Consider the following 19436-nt stretch of genomic DNA (forward strand, 5'->3'; position numbering starts at 1 on the left):
TAATTCTTCCTTCAGATAATCAGGTAATTAGGTCACATTATGGGAAATTTGGTGGCGGCATTTTTTTCTTTTTCATTTCTGGCTTGATTATATACCCTGATCAGCTTATGTGTTTCTCTAGTCCTTATCACATTTACTAATCCGTATCTTAGGATATGTATTTTGGAAATGACTAAACTCCTTCATGCTCTAAATTTACCCTGGGCCATCTCAGTCCAATGCCCTGATTTACCACATTTCAAATAGTTTTTGCCCAAATACAAACCCATCTCTTTATCTCTTAACTGTATGAAATAATACCATCCATACTCTCTTCAGTTTAGATGAAGAGTGTAAAATCATGGAAAGTTGAGCTGAAAGGGACTTTATAGACCATCATGTCTAACCACAAAAAAGGCAATATCATAGGCAGTTTAGTTGGGTACAGTAGTGCTGATGTGTTGGGGGCCACTTCATACTCTGCCTTGCGTTGGATTTACAATCTCTAACATGTATACCTTAGCTATGAAGAATCTCAGCAGGGCCAAGACCATCTCTGAGTGATGCTCCTGCTTAGTAGTAGTTGAATAACTGTGGCCAGGTCTCTCGGAGACTTATCTGCCTTGTCTGTAAAATGAGGAAAATGAATATCTACTTTGCCAGAGTTATTAAGAGAGTATATAGTAAGTTGATACAGAGGAACACTTTGCAAGCCATAAAGTATTTTTTGGTGTGGAAAGAGCATTGAAAGGAAGAAAAAAATACATATATATATATAGAAAGCACTCAGTTCTTACCTGGGCTTCCAAGAGACATTAGGTAGACTTAAAAGGAATAGTCTTGGAAATAAACATTTATAATATTTTACACTGAGTGCTCTTGGTTAGTCCAGCAATCATGATTACCCTACAGGAAAAGTTGTAAGCAGAGCTGTTGAATGGAAAACTCTATCCATGTTCAAGAGAGATTAGGAAGAATGATCTAGTTGTACTTCAAGGCATTTACATTACTACATATGGTAACTTATAATATAAAAGACATTGAAGGACTGGTAAAAATACTATAAACCAATTTAAAAAGTGTATAGGCTAGCATATTTTTCAGGCTGGCTTAATGGCTGTGGCATGATACCAGTGGTTACTTTCATGACACATTATTAAATATGTCACATGACACATTACTAAATATGGAGTTTTAAATTATTTTTACAAGTAAAAACAAAATTTTGTATTTAGTTCAACAAACATTTATTGAGGATAAAAATAAAATGAGGAATCAAAGATTGTCCCTGTCCTCAAGGTGCTCATTTCAAGTAGGGAAAACAAATATTATGAGACAATGGAAGATGCTAGGATGAAGTATACAGAAAGTGCTGTGGGCACCCTGCAGGGGTTGGGGGGACTACAGGAGTAGGGAAGAAGTGTCAAGAAGACTATGCAGAGGAAGCAGTGTTTTGGCTGAGAATCAAGTTTCATTGTCCCGAGGGAGGAAGGGCAAATGAACAGCATATAGAAAGACAGAAGGCATGAAAGAATGTGTTTTCAGGGGCTAGGGTGGGTCTCAGGATGAGTTTAAGGCAGTAAGAAATGGCTATTCTTTGATAAAAAGTAAGGAATGAATATTGGCTCTATAATATTAGTTCCTGATTGGTTGTTTACTCAGCTTTTACATTTCTTTATAAACAATTTTTTATGATTTTTTTCCAGTGACCCTGTGTTACCTATCTAATTATTATCATGCCTGTCGCTGATGAAACATATTAGGAAAAGTGAAAATATGTATCATTTAAAGTGATTCCATTTTAAGGTTTTTGAATCTATTAAGAGCTTTCACTGTCAACCCGATGGCTCTAGAAAACAAAGCATTATCCAAGCAGAGGTACGATTGTACTAGAAATATTTGAATGTTTCATCATTATTTTCCTGTCAGTGAATTATTCATCATAATTTTGAACAGTTAAGCCTTTGAAATCTTCAAGAGGTCACAGACCCATTTTGCAGATGAAGAAACTGAGGTATAGAGTTAGTTCTCCTTCCTTGGTCCCAGCATGAGACTGGAGTATGTCAGGAGATTATTGCTTTTGATTGTGTCAAGTTTCTTAATCCCTCTTTATACTGTGAAGTTTCAGTTTCTTTCCTAAATCCGAAAGTGGGAAGTGTTTTGAGATTTGTTCTTCTTTCTATGGAAATCTATCACATGATACTCATAGAGTGCTCAAAGTGCATGATACTGTAAGAAGCTAGAGCCAAGAGCTAGTTCTCTCACTGTTCAGCTTAGAAGAAAGGACATGTAACATTGATTAGTTATGAAATATTGATTATGGAACCAGTTTACATTCCTCAGAAGTCAGAGTATATGATGTGTACTTTCAGTTGTTTTTTTTTTTTTTTTATCACAATTAATCATCTCTCTGAAGTGTCTTCACTGGATTCCTCTTCTGTAAGAAGTACATAGCTTCCTTCATTCCAGCTGGTGCATTTGACCACACTGCAAAAGCAAACAAGACATTTTAAAATTGTGATGAAGGCAGTACATAAATAAATAACCTATACTCTATCTTTCCCCTGATTATATGGGTTCCGATAAATTATGCAAATTATATGTAGATGGAACGTAATGGCATTTTGAGTCCAGCTGACTTCACTATGCATAGCATTCTGAAAATAAAAAATATACAGTTTTTTTCTCTTTCAGGTACCTAAAATGTCCATCTGTCCCATTGTTTATCCTGTAGTCCACAAAAAGTAGTTATGACTATAGATATGGCTGAAATTCATATTCAGTACCTGTAACTGAGCTGGGACAAGAAGACATCTAGAATGGGTGACTCAGTTAAGCGACTGACTCTTGGTTTTGGCTTAGGTCGTGATCTTGGTCATGATCGAAGGGTGGTGAGATGGAGCCCTGTGTCGGGCCTTGGTGCTCAGTGCAGAGCCTGCTTAGGATTCTCTCTCCCTGTCCCTCTGCCCTCCCTACCCCCTCAAGTAAATAAGTAAAATCTTTAAAAAAAAAAAAAAAGGCATGTAATTTTATTTTAAAGATTTTATTTATTTGCGAGAGAGTGCGAGCAGGGGGCTGAAGGGGCAAAGGGACAAGGCAACTTCCTGCTGAGTGAGGAGCCTGATGCAGGGCTTGATCTCCTGAGATCATGACTAGAGCTGAAGACAGATGCCCAACTGACTGAGCCACCCAGGAGCCCTGCATATAATTTTATTTTTAAAAATATTGAACAGTATTGGGTTAAAAAAATCTCAGAAGACCATCTACATTTACTTTAAAAACAGTATTAAAAGGATAACTATCTTTTAGCTAGCTGCATATGTGTTCATAACAGATATGTATAAATATATGAAGAATAAAATTAAAATTACCCATTTTTCTACTCCCCAATTCTTACTAATGTTTTTTCATGCTATGGATGCACCATCATTTATTTAATCATTCTCATTTTGGTCATTAAAAAAATTTTTTTTGTCTTAATGAACATTTTTATACCAGTTGACCCTTGCACAATGCAGGGGTTGGGGTGACCATGCAATTCATATCACTGTTGACTTCCTAAAAACTTAACTACTAATAGCCTTCTATTGACTGGAAGCTTTACCAGTAACATAAAGCAGTCTATTAACATGTATTTGGTATGTCTATATATATATGCATATATGGTATGTCTCTCTCTCTCTATATATGTAATAATATATATTATATAACATATATATTGCTGTATTTTTATAATAAAACTAGAGAAATGTGATTAAGAAAATTGTAAGAGAAAAATCCATTACAGTACTATATATATTGAAAAAAATCTGCATGTTAAGTGAATCCATGCAGTTCAGACCTGCGTTGTTGTTCAGGGGTCAACTGTATATAAGTTTTTGACATTACTGACCATTCCCTTAGGATATGTTTCTAAAAGGAATCACTGGGTCAAATACTTTGAACTTTTAAAAAAGCTTTTGATACATGTTTACAAATTGCCTTCCAAAAATGATAGTGCCAAATAATAACCACTACCAGCAATGTGTAAGATTGTCTCATTGTGTACTCATTAGCACAGCAAGTATTTTTAATTTTGCCAGTTCAATAGGTGAATAGTCTTTTTTTAAAAAGATACCTAGTAAAAATAACTTTTCATCAAAATTACAGAGGAACTGTAAATACTATTATACTCTTACACAGATCTAGGGGTCAAAATTCAGTAGAGATAATACGTATTGTGGTCCTACTATGAGTAAATGTAGGGCAGTCCTTTAAGGAGTTCACAGTCTTGGCAGAATGTGTAAGGCCTGGGTACACTGGCACTTTTCACCCTTATTCACCCCACCCCAGCCCACCCCAGTGCTCAGAAGAAAGCAGAGATGCCTTTTGTGCCCCACTTGCTACTGACTCCCATCACTGCGCTATGCTCTTAGCCACGTGGAATGGGCAAAGCCCAGCAAAGAAAAGGTAGTGTACTCTCAGCTCAATGTGCTGGCCCCACAGAATGTGCTGACTCTGATGCCTGGGCATTTTAGCAAACACTTAACCTAGTTAGATCATACTTCTCATTAACCAAAAGGCAAAGGGAGATATAAGTATTTCTCTTACGTGTATGACTTTGGTCTTCTTATTCTATGTACTATTCATAAATAAAATTTAGTATTTTGTATTTATTTGGGTATTTACCTTTAAAAAGGGAGTCATTAAATAAGCCAACTCTCTGGAAAGAAAATTCCCGATATTCAGTGTACACTACTTGCTCTTGTCATCAACCCAAGACTTCATATTAAAGTTTGTCTTATAGTAATCTTTGACCCTCAGAGGATATTATACTCTAGGAAATCATAGTTTGACTCTCTCTCTAAATATATATATATATATATATACACGTATGTATTCTTGGTTGCTAATTTAATCAGTTGTTCATATTTAAAGAGATGGGGTAGCTATTTATAGTTTGACCCAATCTTTCTTTCTCCTAGTTCTGGTCAGCCTTGTCATTTGTCTCTTTCTTCTCAGGTTTCCATTATCAATAGATGTCTTCATGTCTAAAAGTTATTGAGAAAAGTACATTCTGAGGCAAAACTTTGTTAAAAAGAAAACCACAGGCCCAAAATGGCATCAGGTAGGCCAAGTTATCAAACCTGGACTGAAAATGTAACTTAACTGCAGTTCCAGCCTCCCCCAGAAACAGAATCTTCACTACTCAGGCAAGAGTTTTCTGATCAGCCCTGCCACATAAGCTCTCTCCATCCCCCAAAGGAAGACTGGGTCATCCACCTGATAAGACCCCCTGCTCTTCTCCTTAAGGGAAGGTGATTTTGCCTGAAACAATTGTTTCTGCTCTTTTACTAATAACTTCTTGATCCACCCTCCATTCTGTGAAAACCTTCTGCTCAGCACAGCTCCGCAGAGCTCCCCTCTGCTTGCTAAATGGGATGCTGCCTAATTCAATCAATTAGTAGAGCCAATTAGATCTTTAAAAGTCACTCAGTTGAGGGGCACCTGGGTGGCTCAGTGGGTTAAAGCCTCTGCTTTCGGCTCAGGTCATGATCCCAGGGTCCTGGGATCGAGCCCCACATTGGGCTCTCTGCTTGGCGGGGAGCCTGCTTCCTTCTCTCTCTCTCTCTGCCTGCCTCTCTGCCTCCTTGTGATCTCTGTCTGTCAAAAAAAAAAAAAAAAAAAAAAAAAAAGTCACTCAGTTGGAGTGCCTGGCTGGCTCAGTCGGTTAAGCATCCAACCCTTGTTCTTGCTCAGGTCATGATCTCAGGGTTGTGAGAGTCAGCCCCACATCTGGCTCCACATTGAGCATGGAGCCTGCTTAAGGCTCTCTCTCCCTCTGACCCTCCCCACCCACTCACTCTCTCTCTAAAACAAAAATAAATTTTAAAAAAAGGTTACTCATTTGAATTTTTAATTTTGTTTTTTAACAACTTTAACAGTTTATGTAATTTGAGGTTAGGGAATTCACTTAATCCGCCTATCCTTTGATAAAATGATTAGAAATAATTACATACCATAGACTGATGGCTGGAATTAATAACAGAACAGCAGACAGTAGAAAGGTGAAGCCTGGGTACCAAGCAACTGTGGCTGAATAAATTCCATTAAAAGTAGAAACTGCAGCGACTCCACCAAGTGTTTCCAAGAAAGCAATGCAAGCAAACAGGGTGCCTGTTTGGAGTTGGGGTGTGGAGGGAGAAAAGGAAAAGACTGAGTAACAAAACAATAAACAAAATGAGGGAGAAAATTGTTATTCCTTGGGACGCCTGGGTGGCTCAGTGGGTTAAAGCCTCTGTCTTCGGCTCAGGTCATGATCCCAGGGTCCTGGGATTGAGCCCCACATTGGGCTCTCTGCTCAGCAGGGGACCTGCTTCCTCCTCTCTCTCAGCCTCTCTCTCTGCCTATTTGTGATCTCTGTCTGTCAAATAAATAAAACCTTTAAAAAAAAAAAAGAAAAAAAATTGTTCCTCCTTGAAAAAAGCAAACGTGGGGCACTGCTTGGTGAGCTAAAGCTATACTTTCTAAATCCCCAAGAAGCTGGTAACCCATTTTGTAGGTGAAGAAACTGAGGTCACCAGTACTCCTTGACCTGATATGAGGATGTGAGGATATTGAAAACACAACAGTTTGGAGTCAGTAGGGCAAAGTTAAGAGGCAACAGCAGCTGACCCATTTGAAATCCACAGTCTTCTCTCCCTACACAGCCACACACATAGCCACAGCTACCATTGTCCTTCAAGATTATCTCCCACTCTTTCCCTAAGCTGGGGACATCTGTGACACGCTCGTATAGGTATGCTCAGGTGGCTCCCACCAGTAAAGGTCCCACCCTGGGGCCTTTTGAAAGTTAAAGCAATCCTGGGACGCCTGGGTGGCTCAGTTGGTTAAGCGGCTGCCTTTGGTTCAGGTCATGATCCCAGCGTCCTGGGATCGAGTCCCACATCGGGCTCCTTGCTCAGCGGGGAGCCTGCTTCTCCCTCTGCCTCTGCCTGCCACTCTGTCTGCCTGTGCTCATGCTCTCTCTCTCTCTCTCTCTAACAAATAAAAAAAAAATCTTTGAAAGTTAAAGCAATCCTTTTCATCTGCTTCTCAGATCTGGCAAAAGTGACAGCTGCACAAAGACAGATGATTGCATATAGGTTCTGCAGTTTGAATTTGAGCCCTCCCCTCAAAGTGACAACAAATCCAGTCCACAAGATTCCTCTGCATGACTCTTCAAGTAAGTTTCTGTGCTCTCATTATGCCATGGTTGGATGCTGCATGATTCTTTTCTGCCTTCACTGCTTGAAACCGCCTCCATTCGGAAGTGGCTGGCAAGACTGAGTGGGGAGGACGCTGCTGTCTGTCATGCTTGCTCTACCCACGTTTTGGAGAGGGCAATAGGCCCTGGAACATTATTCGAGAAGCACAGTGTGGCTGCATGGCTAGTCCAGGCTCATAATCATAAAAAAGGGCTCATTCATTCTACCGAATTTTAGTTTTGTCTGGAATCCAAGACCACATTGACCAAGCAATTAAACCTCTAGACAGGATGTACCTTTCTTCCTCTTTGTGAAATTTAGCATCACCAGATACGAAGTTCTGTGACAGTTTTCCACTCTCCATGATGTCCCCAGGATACGTTCTTGTGGAGCTTCTGCAGACTCTTGGATTAAGCCATTGTGCTTCTTCCTCACTTTGCCAAGTTTACCTCTCCATGGTTAAGTGGTAATGTATTTTTCTTACAAACAATGCAAATCACATAAATACTTGTATTTGATTGGACAGAGAAGAAGGAAAAGGCAAGCTTGAGGATCACCTTTCATAACTGGATTATGGTTCACGTGTCTATGTTCTCATTTTCCCCATGGTCTCAGTCTAGTAGACTGTGCTGTGTTAATTTTTATCTGTTTAAGCTTTTTTTTACCCTAGTATATATTCTCATAAGTTGTTTCTCATTCTTCATTGAATGACAGGTCACATGTTCAAAAACCATAAACATAGCTCTGAAGAACACTGTATTTTCATATATGTGTCTTAACTAAAACGAAAGCTATGTTCATGTCAAGTGTGCATCTGCTGTGTTTACTGTTGTACACAGCAGTAAACAATCTGTCCTGGCACATGGTAGATCTGTTTAATCTGTATTTGTCAAGTGAATGAATAAAAGCTTAATTCAAGAGCCCAGTTACCAATCAGCAAGTAGCATAAAGACAATACTATCTCCATGTTTTATGATAAGACATGAAGTTCAGTTTAATTGGGAGGAAATACTCCTCCCTATCTAACTGTGTTATTATTTTCTTATATTTCTGATCCCTTGCTACAGCTAGGCGCAGTGCCATGGAAGACAGACTGGATTGTTCTAGTCCTATTATGCAATGGCTTAAATCCATTCTTGACAGAAGTTGGTCATGTGGGTTGTCTGTCTGGCATAAACAGCCACACTATTACAAAGTAGGGTTTGCTTGTTGCTTAACTTCTACAAGCAGTTCAACTTGTCTAACAGTAGCCATAGATAAACTGGATTAAATAATAAGTGCAGGTTAGTTTATTTTAAAAAATTCAATAGACCTCTAAAGTCAAGTCTGTTTTTATGGTGTTCCAATTTATAATCACAAGGAGTGTGCAGGTAGTGACCAGATAAGAGGTCATCCGGGGTGGCTTTAGCTGGGAGCTTCACAGCTGTACAGAGCACAGAGACTGCAAAATAATTACCCAAATCTAGTTTTCTCTCCTTTCTTATTCAAGGTAATAGGGATAGTGAGAGGCTAGTGAAACCCTATGCAGTATTTCCCCTCTCTGATTACTTTAAAGTACATAACATTTCACGAAAATATCCCATTTTGGGGAGCACCTAGGTGGCTCAGTGGGTTAAGCCTCTGCCTTCAGTCCAGGTCATGATCTCACAGGGTCCTGGGGTTGAGCAAACCCATAGAGGCAACCCCTGTGGTCTAAAGGGGGAGCACAATGGGGTCACTCCACCTTTAGGCAAAAGAGTCAGGAAGAGCACCATCCAGGCCCTCACAGACATGAACCCAGGGCTATCTGGCTGAGAATTAAAGGGGTCCTGGTACCCAAAACGTAGTATGGAAGGGGTAGGTGTGGTGGGCTCCCAGTCAGCATCTGCCTAGCTCTGAGCACTCCTCTCTTCTTGGGGCAGGGTCTGGCCACAGCAAGCCCTCCAAAGCAGGAGACCCGGGCCAGGGGCAACCCTGCCTGAATATAAACCTCTTCCAAACACAGAACTTACCACTTAGTTCTAAAGGAGTTCTGAGCAGGAAAAGGGCTGTAGAATATTCTGAAGAACCAAACAAAGGTCATACATAGATTTGAGTTGGTACAGATTGTAAATTCATGATTTTCCTTTGGCAAATTAAACTCACCTTGTTCAGTGGAACGAACTGCTTTCGATACCATGGAGCGTAGAACAGAGAGTGGCACGATAGTGAAAAGGAACGGCAGCCTCACTGTAAGAGAAATGGTGGGAAATCACAGGCTAAATTCGAAAACCAGTGGTCAGTTTTCGATGTGAAATGTTTTCTCTCTAAGCATCCTAACTCACTGCACCTAAGGACTGAAGTAACTAATTACGGACTTCTGTTTAATGAATATACAGGTACCCTGTAGACAGGCCAGTCCAAGTTTCGTTTACCCTCTTAGTTCAGTGCTCAGAACAAGAGTTCAGGGAGGTTTGAGGTCCAAATCTATATAATCTGCCAGCTGGGACTGATCTGCTATTTCCCTGATTACTGTAGCAAACTCTCATTTATCGAGGTGTGACTTAGTTTTGCACATTTGTTTTCTGTTTCTCCTTTTTCAGACTTGGCATTCCTCCACATTCTTTTATTAATTTGATGCACGTATTGGTAAATTTGTTCTTTATCTTTCTGCTTCTTCATCTTTGTGTGGAATAATTTCATGAACACAGATTGCCTCTCCTCCTACATTATGGGCCCCTAATAGTCAATAGCATCTCTAGTTATATGCTAAAATAGCAATATATTATTTTTGCTGATGACTCTATAATTTTCAATGTGCTTTCACATAGATCAACTTACTTGGTCTTGGAAACTCTAAGGGAGACAGGGAGAACTGACATTTACTGAATACAAGGCATTGTGCTAAGTGCTTTACAGTGATCTAATATTCATTATAACCTGGTGAATTCTGTGCTACTGTGCCCATATTACAGATGAGTAAATGAGGGCCCAGAGTATTAAGTAACTTGCCCAGATCACCTGGTACTATAAATGGATATTAAGCCCAATTCTATTTGGTCACCCTGCTTCCCTGCAAGGTAGTAAGAGGTTGATAGTGCCTTTGTAGAAAAAGATGGAATTGGACCTTTCTCTACGTCCCACTTTATAGATCCCTTAGCTCTTTCAAACGCAAGAAGGCCTCACTCAAGGCCTACAGAAGCCACTTACGGAACAGTTAGTTAAGGGAGCAGCCTAATTTGGCAAAAAGGGATTTATCAAAAGGCAATTCATGAAATGACCAATTTGCAAAATCTTGTCTTTAAAGAATTTTCTTGAATATATTCAATACACATGAATCTTACAAACCTTTTGAATCTACTTTATATAATGCTTTTTCAAATTTTTATGGAAAGTAGCTTTTTTAGCAGCATTTTTTTTTTTTTTTTTTTTTTAAGAGAGGGAGAGGGGCGGGTGTGGGGAGGGAAAGAGATAATCTCAAGCAGACTCCTTGCTTAGCGGACAGCCTGATGTGGGACTCCATCTCATGAATCTGAGATCATGACCTGGGCCAAAATCAAGAGTTGGATGCTCAACCGTCTGAGCCACCCAAGTGCCCCAACCTTCAGCATTTCAAGAAATATTCAAGTTGGTGAAAGCTCTTTTAAAGAATTGACTCACAAGAAGAATGTTCCTCAAAAAGAATTTTTTGGCAAGTATGCAAATTTGGGAAATTGTGGTTATTCAGTGAATTGCTTTTTTAAAAAGCAAATTGGCTTTCACTTTCAGGCAAAGTGGCTTTTAACAAAATGCCTTACTTGAACTAGAATGTGTTCGAGAATTTTATATTGAAAGTGTATCACCCAACAGATTAAATTCATTTGGTATAAACATAAATACATGGTAAGTTCTAAGGCTACATTTGTGACTTACCTAAAAACATCATCAATGTTGTTTTGGCAAAAGCAGTCATAACCATTCCTCCCATGGTGGTAAAGATTCCAATGAAGGTCATGTGAATGTCTTCCATACAGTAAGAAAAAAGCCATATTCCTAGGAAACTACTAAAAAATGTGACGCTACCCAAAGCTGATCCATAACCTATAAAAACTTCATTCCAGCAGAGTGGTGAATCCAATTCATAAAGGATAAAGATGGGGGAAACACCAATTACCACAAAAAAGTAAGTCATCATTGTAAAAAGTAACAAACAGAGAAAATACCGTCGCTTACCAGAAGCATTTTTAAAAAGCATGGAAGTTCGGTAAAATAGGTCTTTAAAGCCTTCACTACATGACATGGAAACATTCTGAGATGAAGATTCTTTCACTGAATCACCAAGAAAAAATGAAATATAAATCAAGTTAACAGTAAGAGCCATAGCAATGATTAAAAAGGACCACACGAAACCCAATTCTCTGATAAAATAGCCAGAAGACAGTCCCGTCAATCCAGTGACAAGTCCAAGTATGAAGTCGATTATAGCTATTCGAATTGTTCTTTGTTTCTGTTCTGTACATTGATCAACTATGTAGGCAAAACAGGCTCCTAAAAATGTGGTGTAATTGCCACAAAGGGCACCAATGAAGGTAGATGCAATCAGAAGCTGGAATGGAAAAGCAAAATAGGAAAGCAAACAGAGCCAAATACTGGTTGCGAGAGCACCAACAGAAGACAAAATCAAAGGGAATTTTCGTCCTCGATGATCACTATGAGACAGAAGTATGAACGTAGACACCAGACCAGGAAATAATCCACTTATGTCCATCTGCAGATTGAAAAGAGACACTTTCTTCTGAACTTCCTGCAAAGAGACAAAAAAGAAGACAATGTGTTTACAGAAATATAGACAAATTCACAGAAATATTACAGTGCATATTTTTCTTTACATTTCCAGTAGGTCACCAATAAGGAGCGTGGGTTTGATACAGCCTGAATCTTCATCCAGTTCACAAAGCAAATATCAAGAGGCAATACAGTAATCAAAGCTCAGGCGTCATATTCAAGTACCATGGTGGGGACTTGAACTCACAAACAGAAAATTGTGCACTGGTGTGTGTCTGTCTTATATAGGAGATCCACAGACCCTAATACATCCGGGACAGTCTTATAATGATTTTTCTGTCTTCTCTAAAGAGCTTAGCACTGAGATCATGCACACTGCTGAAAGCAAGAGCATACCCTTTCCTGTGATAGATTTTTCTGTCTACTTAAAGGCGAATGAATGTCACATATAAATATCATATTTGATAGACCTTTATTTAGGAAGCACTTGGTTGCTTTGTTCTTATGTGTCTCCACAAATAAGTTTCTTCTAATCTATTTCTTTACTTATTAAAAAATAAGATAAAACCAAAAGAGCAGCTTTGCACTGACTAAAGATGGTAGCATGCCATGAACTGAACTGAGGAGTAAGATAAACCTGACTCTGCCGAAGACCAAAGCCACCAGCTACACACACAGACTGAAAGACATTATAATCATTATGCTAGTTATTTGGTGGGAAGAATTTTGGGTGGTTTAAAAGCATGTCCTATTTGCCACTTTTCTCTGTATCCTCCAAATTTTATATAAAGAGTATGTCATTTTTCTACTAGGGATTACTAAACTCATTTTTAAAAATAGATTCATGTAATATTTAGAAAGCACCCTAAAACAGCTGATGAACCACAAAAATATCAAATACTAAAATTAATGATTTTTTCTTTTTAAAGAGTGAGCCTGCGTTTATTTTTATATAGTCAAACAATGCAAGCAATTTCATACGGTCAGGGAATGTTCTGTCACTCAGACTCAAAACTTCAGTCATCATTGTTTCTGGCCTTTCCCTTCACCCAGGGCCACCAACACCCCGTGCTTCTCACGTCCTTTACCTCTTCACAGTCTGAGAGCTGCCCCTGGAAGGGCAGGGCTCATAGTTTTCACCCCAGCATCTAGCTGGCTCTCTCCTCAGTGCAGTCTGTGATGCCAGCCTCCTCACTTCGCACCTCATACACGCTAATGGTGGGAATGTCATGCCAAAACACACCAGCAGCATGTCTCTGAACTGCTCAGCCCACAGCCTGCTGGAGAAAGTTCACATTCCTCGTCTGTTACATTAGACCACCGAGATGTGGTCCAACCCCACTCTTTTGCATTATCTCCACTCACTCCCCCAGTACCCTATGTTACAGGCACAGTCCATAGTCAAGTCCCACCTGGATTTCCCTGAAATGCCCAAACAGATGTAATCTCTCCTTCTGTTGAACCTTCTCGGATGGCAATTACCATTTCCCAGTTACACTCTTTGGCGTAAGGATTAAGAGCTCTGGAGTCAGATCAATCTAGATTCAGATGTCATCAGTTCTTCACATAGATCACATTAGAGTGATCCTTAAAAACAATCAGCCCATGTCACTCCTCTTCTCAAAATCCCCCAGTGGCTTTCCTTATGCGAGAATAAATCCGAATTCCTTGCCATGGTGTGGGTGGCCAGACATCATGACTTCTCTGATTTCATCTCCACTTCCTCGCTCACCTGAGCCACATGCCATCCCTCAAACCTCCCATGCTATTCGCCTTTGTGCCTGCTGTTCCCTCTGCCTGCTGGTCACACAGCTCACTTCCTCAATTCAAATGCCACCTCCTCAGAAGCCTTCTGACTAATCACACAATTCAGAGCAACCACACTAACCCTCACCCAGCGCTCTGTGAGCTTGTCTGGCTGTATTTTCTTTAGAGACTTGCCACCCCTCAACAGGACGAGTTCCTTTCATTGAACTGCTCACTGGGTGCCCTTTCCACTACAATCTAAGCTTCAGGAGGACTGGAACCCTGTCTTCTTCACCACAGTATCACCATTCCAACAGCAGTGCTTCACAGAGCGCGCCCTAGGTACTGGGTGCATGGATACATGAATAAGCAAGTAAAATGGGCCTTGCGATTCGCTAGCTGTGTGTGATCCTGACCAAATCATTCATCCCGATAGCTTCATCTGACAAGAGTGGTAACCAGAGTCCCTATCTTGCAGGCTCTCCTGAGAGTTACACTTCGAGTGACTATGTCAATATAAGGCACACGGCCCAGATCTATTGCACGTTCGTTAGTGCTTCATCAACTTCGGCTGTTTTCATTTTTACTAGGTCAGGCTTCCTGAGCACTCTGTGTCTCTACGGATATAAAAGCCATCGAGTAAATACTTACTGAATAAAGAAGTAAATGAAATGGTTATCTTTAATAAACTTGTCAATAAGATGTTCCAGTTTGGGATTCCTCCTCCCATTTCCACCCCTCCCCCACATCCTGGCTTCTGTCTCCTGTCTGCAAATGATACCTCTTAAACTCTGGAGAACAATAATTATATATTAGATAAGGGTAGATGAGAGAAATCAGAGTAAGAAGTGCTATTTCCTGTCAAGATTGAACGGAATGACAAGATAGAGACAGGTATAACATAAGGAAAGGAGTATCAGTTTTTAAAAAGTCACAATTTCATAGGCTAAAATGTGTAATTACAATTGAGTAGAAAATATTCCCTATCTGCTGGTAATAAGGGATTGTGTTAGTTATTAAAAGGTTTATAAATAGGGGCACCTGGGTGGCTCAGTGGGTTAAAGCCTCTGCCTTCGGCTCAGGTCATGATCCCGGGGTCCTGGGATCGAGCCCCGCATCAGGCTCTTTGCTCAGTGGGGAGCCTGCTTCCTCTCTCTCTGCCTGCTTCTCTGCCTACTTGTGATCTCTATCTGTCAAATAAATAAATAAAATCTTAAAAAAAATTCTTTAAAAAAAAAAGGTTTATAAATAAATTACTGAACAAGAACAACTTCATGATCTAGTTAATGCCAACTTGTCCCCTCAAATAGCAGCGTCCCTATCTTGAGAGTACCTGAAGAGAACAGACCACAATGGTCAATTTAATACCTCAAAACCAGTCAGTTAATCTGGGAAGGGGCTTAAAAATTCCTTCCTCTGCAAAAGTCAACAAACATGCCTAGAATCCCTACCTCTTCTCCCTCAGCCAAGAATTTCCTTCCCAGAGCCTTGCCATTTTGTTAAGACATCCTTTAGAGACTAATCTTACCCAAGAGAAGTATGTGGGTGCACCTTATAGTCGCAAGACTCAGAAAACTCAAAGTTTTGAAAAATAGATTAGATCAATATTTATATGGATATGTATGTGTGTGAGTGTATCTATCTATCTATCTATCTATCTATATCTCAATCCCAATGGATTGAAAAATAAAACTTCTATTCATACAGACTTTCAAAATGTTAAGTGAAATGGGGCGCCTGGGTGGCTCAGTGGGTTAAGCCTCTGCCTTCAGCTCGGGTCATGGTCCCAGGGTCCTGGGATCAAGCCCCGCATCGGGCTCTGTGCTCAGCAGGGAACCTGCCTCCCCATCTCTCTCTGCCTGCCTCTCTGCCTACCTGTGATCTCTGTCTGTCAAATAAATAAAATCTTTAAAAAAAAATGTTAAGTGAAATAGCCCAGTTTATTCTTATATCTGAACCCTGAAATGTATATTATTATCTTGCATTCCAATACATGTGTCCATGTGTATATTTGTTTTATAGAAGGATAAATAACGATATAACAGTAAGAAGTTCAATACATTATTGTGTTATGCACTCTTCTTCTAAGTAATTGGTCTTTTGGGGGAGTGGCAAAGAAAAACCTGAACCCCCCCAAAAAATCATTTATTTATTTTATTAGGGCCTGACCCTGTATTATGAAATTTTGTTTTTAGGGTTATAAGAACAGTTCTCAAACTCCTAAACTTCTTTTAGTCAGCAAGTGGTCAGCACCCACCAAGCAGAGCTGGGAATTGAGAAGGACACTCATAAAACAGGGAGCATTTGTCCTTGGATTTAAAGGTAAAAGAATAACCTTTTCTTTTTTAAGGTTTTATTTATTTATTTGAGAGAGAGAGAACACAAGTGGGGGGCGGAGGGAGAGGGAGAAGCAGACTTCCCGCTGAGCAAGGGCTGGATCCCAGGACCCTGAGATCATGACCTGAGCCCAAAGCAGATGCTTAACTGACTGAGCCACCCAGCTGCCTGAGGTAAGAGAATATTCTTATACTGAGCAGGAGCAGGGTCCAGAAGAGGGGCCAGAAGGAAGTGCTGAAGGTGATGGTGATGCCTCCTGGGAAGCAGAAGTGTTCCTCCTTCCTGAAGGAGCTAATGGTGAGTGGCCCACCTGACCTGTCTTGGTTATGGGTGGAGACAGTGGTGCTTTTTAGCTCCCCAGTCTAAGAAAAAGCACTTGTAGCTCTAGAGCACTGACTTTAAGGGAGGGGACCTAGAGCAGTATGTTCTCTTGAATACTAGTCTAATTAAAAAACAATTAATAAAATAACAATCAACTTAAACATCAGCAAAAATCTTCAAGATGAGACCACTGCTCTGGGCAGTGAGGTGGGGGGGGTGCTCTCAGCAACTAGGTAAGGCCAGCAGGGCCCAATAGTCATGTGACCTGCACAGTCACAGAGGCCACCAAGGTGATTGAACCACAGCCTGTCTCCATTTACTCTAGGAGGGCAAGGATGGGAGATTTTTTCCAGACATTCATGTCCTCTTCCCCTTTGTCCCTCCCATTGCTCCTGGGTATCTGTTGGAGGAAAGCACAGAATCCAATATAGAAACTGATGAGACTTTTGAACCTTTTCACTCCCTGGGAATGATAAACATTCTTGAAGTCAGGAGACAAAACCATGAGGTAAGACCCTTGGCCCTTCCATTTCTATGACCTCACTTTAGGCCAGAACCTTGATGTCTGCATGGCTTCCCAGTAATTATCAGTTCCAAGAAAATTTCTCCCATGGAAAGGAGAAAATGAGGAACAGCAGAAGTTGTGCCAAACAGCCAGGCCTCAGCCCAGTGAGGTTATACCTGACACCTTGGGGAACACCTCCGGAAATGCTAGAGCCTTCCTTCTGGGCCCTTTGCCACTTTTTCCAGGTGTCAGACTCACCTTCCAGTCACACCGGAATTCTCTTCTGCTGAGGAGAAAATCTTGGGGCCAGCTGGCAGGTGATCTGAATTCCCTTAAATTCTTCTTGTCCTTTGATTTGGGAAGGCTCTCTTTTGCCATTACTAAATATCCTCTAGGGGAACAGTTCAACGTTTTAAGTGTGGTTTGCTTTTAAGGCTTTCTGAGGGGGAAAATTCCAAATCTGAATGCATCGCCTTTGCATCTGAACACTGGCAGACTTTGATAAAAACTTGTCTGAGGGAGCAGGAGAATGGCGATGTACCTTCTGTTTTAAATAAAAATTTGGGGGAGGAGGCTAGAGAGGCAGAAGGAAAGGCTCTGTAATATCTGGCTAAACATTTTCAGTGCCCTCAGCACCAAAGTGAGTGCTCTCCTCCACAGATAACCTCATTCTCAACATTTGAGAGTCAGAGCTGATCTGGTAACAGTAAATGAGGAATGACATATGCTGCCTCCTGACCAGACCATGATGGACACTGGCCCCAGGGCCCACAGTGTTCAGTGATGGGCTACATTCCGGGGGTCATTGAAAACTGGGTCATGTACATGCAGTAGAAGAGGAAAAGCAGAAGCACCCTGTTTGACTCCACTGAGGCCAACCAGTACTCCTTCCAGCTGGCCTTGGTCCAACCTTCAGGCTTTTTGGGGGTGGGGGTGGGGTGGAAGGAGAAAGGGGACAGCCACTGGGGAGATGAGATTAGGATGAAATTTTCTCAGAAAACAGCCGATGTCACAGAAGAAGGGGGTTTTACTTAGAAGAAGCAGATTCAAGGTGTCATGAAACTTCAAACAGGAGAACTGAATAAAGGCGCTTGACTTGGGATTTTAGAGTTTTGAGATGACTCTTGAGAGATCAACGAATGATGATGCAATGCCCTCTTTCACTGAAAACCCCATTACACATTTCCCTTTTATTACACTTCAGGGATAGCTTAATTTCTTACCTCCTGGAATGCGAAAATGGGGCTGCTTTTGTTTTTTCCACACTCAGAAGTATTGCTATCAGATACAAAACTGTAGTTGCCTGTATCTTCCCATATTCTCCTATACACATACTGTGTTGTCAGTGGAGAGGTCAAAGTCATAGCAAACGCACTAAGGCAAATGGCAGGTTCTACAAAGAAGATCTTCATATTGCCTGGGTAGGTAGCTGAATTCTATGAAAAAGAACGGAGATGTTAGAGGAATTTTGTGGAGTAAACAGGCAAACTAGGGAGCAGAAAGCAGTAAGCACTTCCTAAGAGATTAATTTTTACTTTGGAATAGGGCAGCAGTAAACCTCAGACTGTCGTACTATTTTTAAGAGTTATGACCTTTTAGGACTCATGCCACCTTAAAATAGTTTTAATAAGTTGCCACTCATTTTCGTTTGGAATAATCTCACTACAGTCCCCACATTGTATACTGCCAGCCGGTTTTCATAAGGGAAACAGCGAGGTTCCTCTGAGATCACGACAGTTGCGCAACTGTTATTATTATTTTGCTGCTCGTTAACAGGACAGGAAGGGGGCCTTTAAAAAGCAGCTCTCAATCGTAAAGGGATTTTTTCCCTCTCGTTTAAACTCACCCCACGGTTACAGTCTTCCTGCCAGGTTAGAAGTGGGTCCGGTCATTTTGGGGGCCCGGGCTCTCTGGGGTTGTCTTCTCTTTGGGGGGTGTTCTGTGCTCCCAGGGCACCCCCCAGCAGCAAATGCTCCCAAGGCCGAGGCAGCCCGGGACGCCCCGGGGACACTGACCGCTGTCTGGGTTGGGGGCCGGATCGGCACCGCAGCGCAGGGACGGGGAGGGGAATTTCCGTTGAATTCGACCAAATGCACCTGTCGGGAAACTCAAGCTCCCATTCTAAAGCAAACCACTGAAAGCGCACTCCTGCGTCCAGAGTGGCCTCGGCGACAGTTCTCTGCGCAGCCGTCGCTCGGCTCCTCGGTGGCCCTGCGGACTCGGTCCCAGGGAGCTGCGGGAGGCACCGGCGGCTGCTCTCCGCGTCGTCCTCAGTCTGTCCGGGGGCCGGCGGGTGGGTCTGTGGGTCCGCAGCCGGTCCCGTGCTCCGTAGAGACTTGCCCCCGCCCGCCGAACACCACCGCCCGCCGTCAAGGCGGGGCCGCTGGGGTGTCGGCGTTGCTGCCGGCGTTGCTGTCACTGTCCCGCCAGGCTCTCCTGCTATTGGGCCCCGTAGCTGGCGCCCTCGCGGGGATTGGTCCGCTCCACGTCACTCTCGTGAGCCCGCCCCCAGAGGCCCAGGCTGATCCCGAGTCTCCCCGCTGCCGGCTCCCGGCTGCTGGCAGCTGGGCCGCTACAGCGGCTCCCTCCAGGGCTCTGCA

General features: G+C 41.7%; 1 protein-coding gene across 2 annotated transcripts; it reads right to left on the reverse strand.

Moving 5' to 3' along the window:
* Positions 1-2354: 2354 nt before the first annotated feature.
* LOC111158560 (solute carrier family 46 member 3) lies at positions 2355-19193 on the reverse strand. 2 transcript variants are annotated; one of them, XM_022520662.1, is made up of 6 exons: positions 18683-19193; positions 18060-18272; positions 11076-11946; positions 9330-9413; positions 5979-6135; positions 2355-2466 (listed from the first exon to the last, which is right to left on the reverse strand). In XM_022520662.1, the coding sequence occupies exons 2-6, from the start codon at positions 18246-18248 to the stop codon at positions 2382-2384; spliced, it is 1386 nt and encodes a 461-aa protein (XP_022376370.1). In that variant the 5' UTR covers positions 18249-18272; positions 18683-19193; the 3' UTR covers positions 2355-2381. The 2 variants fall into 2 exon arrangements, with proteins under 2 accessions (XP_022376370.1, XP_022376371.1); XM_022520663.1 differs by having other exon boundaries at positions 2382-2466; positions 18852-19193.
* Between the last annotated feature and the right edge of the window lie 243 nt (positions 19194-19436).

The sequence above is a fragment of the Enhydra lutris genome, unplaced genomic scaffold (assembly GCF_002288905.1).
Source record: "Enhydra lutris kenyoni isolate GAN:26980312 unplaced genomic scaffold, ASM228890v2 scaffoldscaffold60, whole genome shotgun sequence".
Classification (NCBI taxonomy): domain Eukaryota; kingdom Metazoa; phylum Chordata; class Mammalia; order Carnivora; family Mustelidae; genus Enhydra; species Enhydra lutris.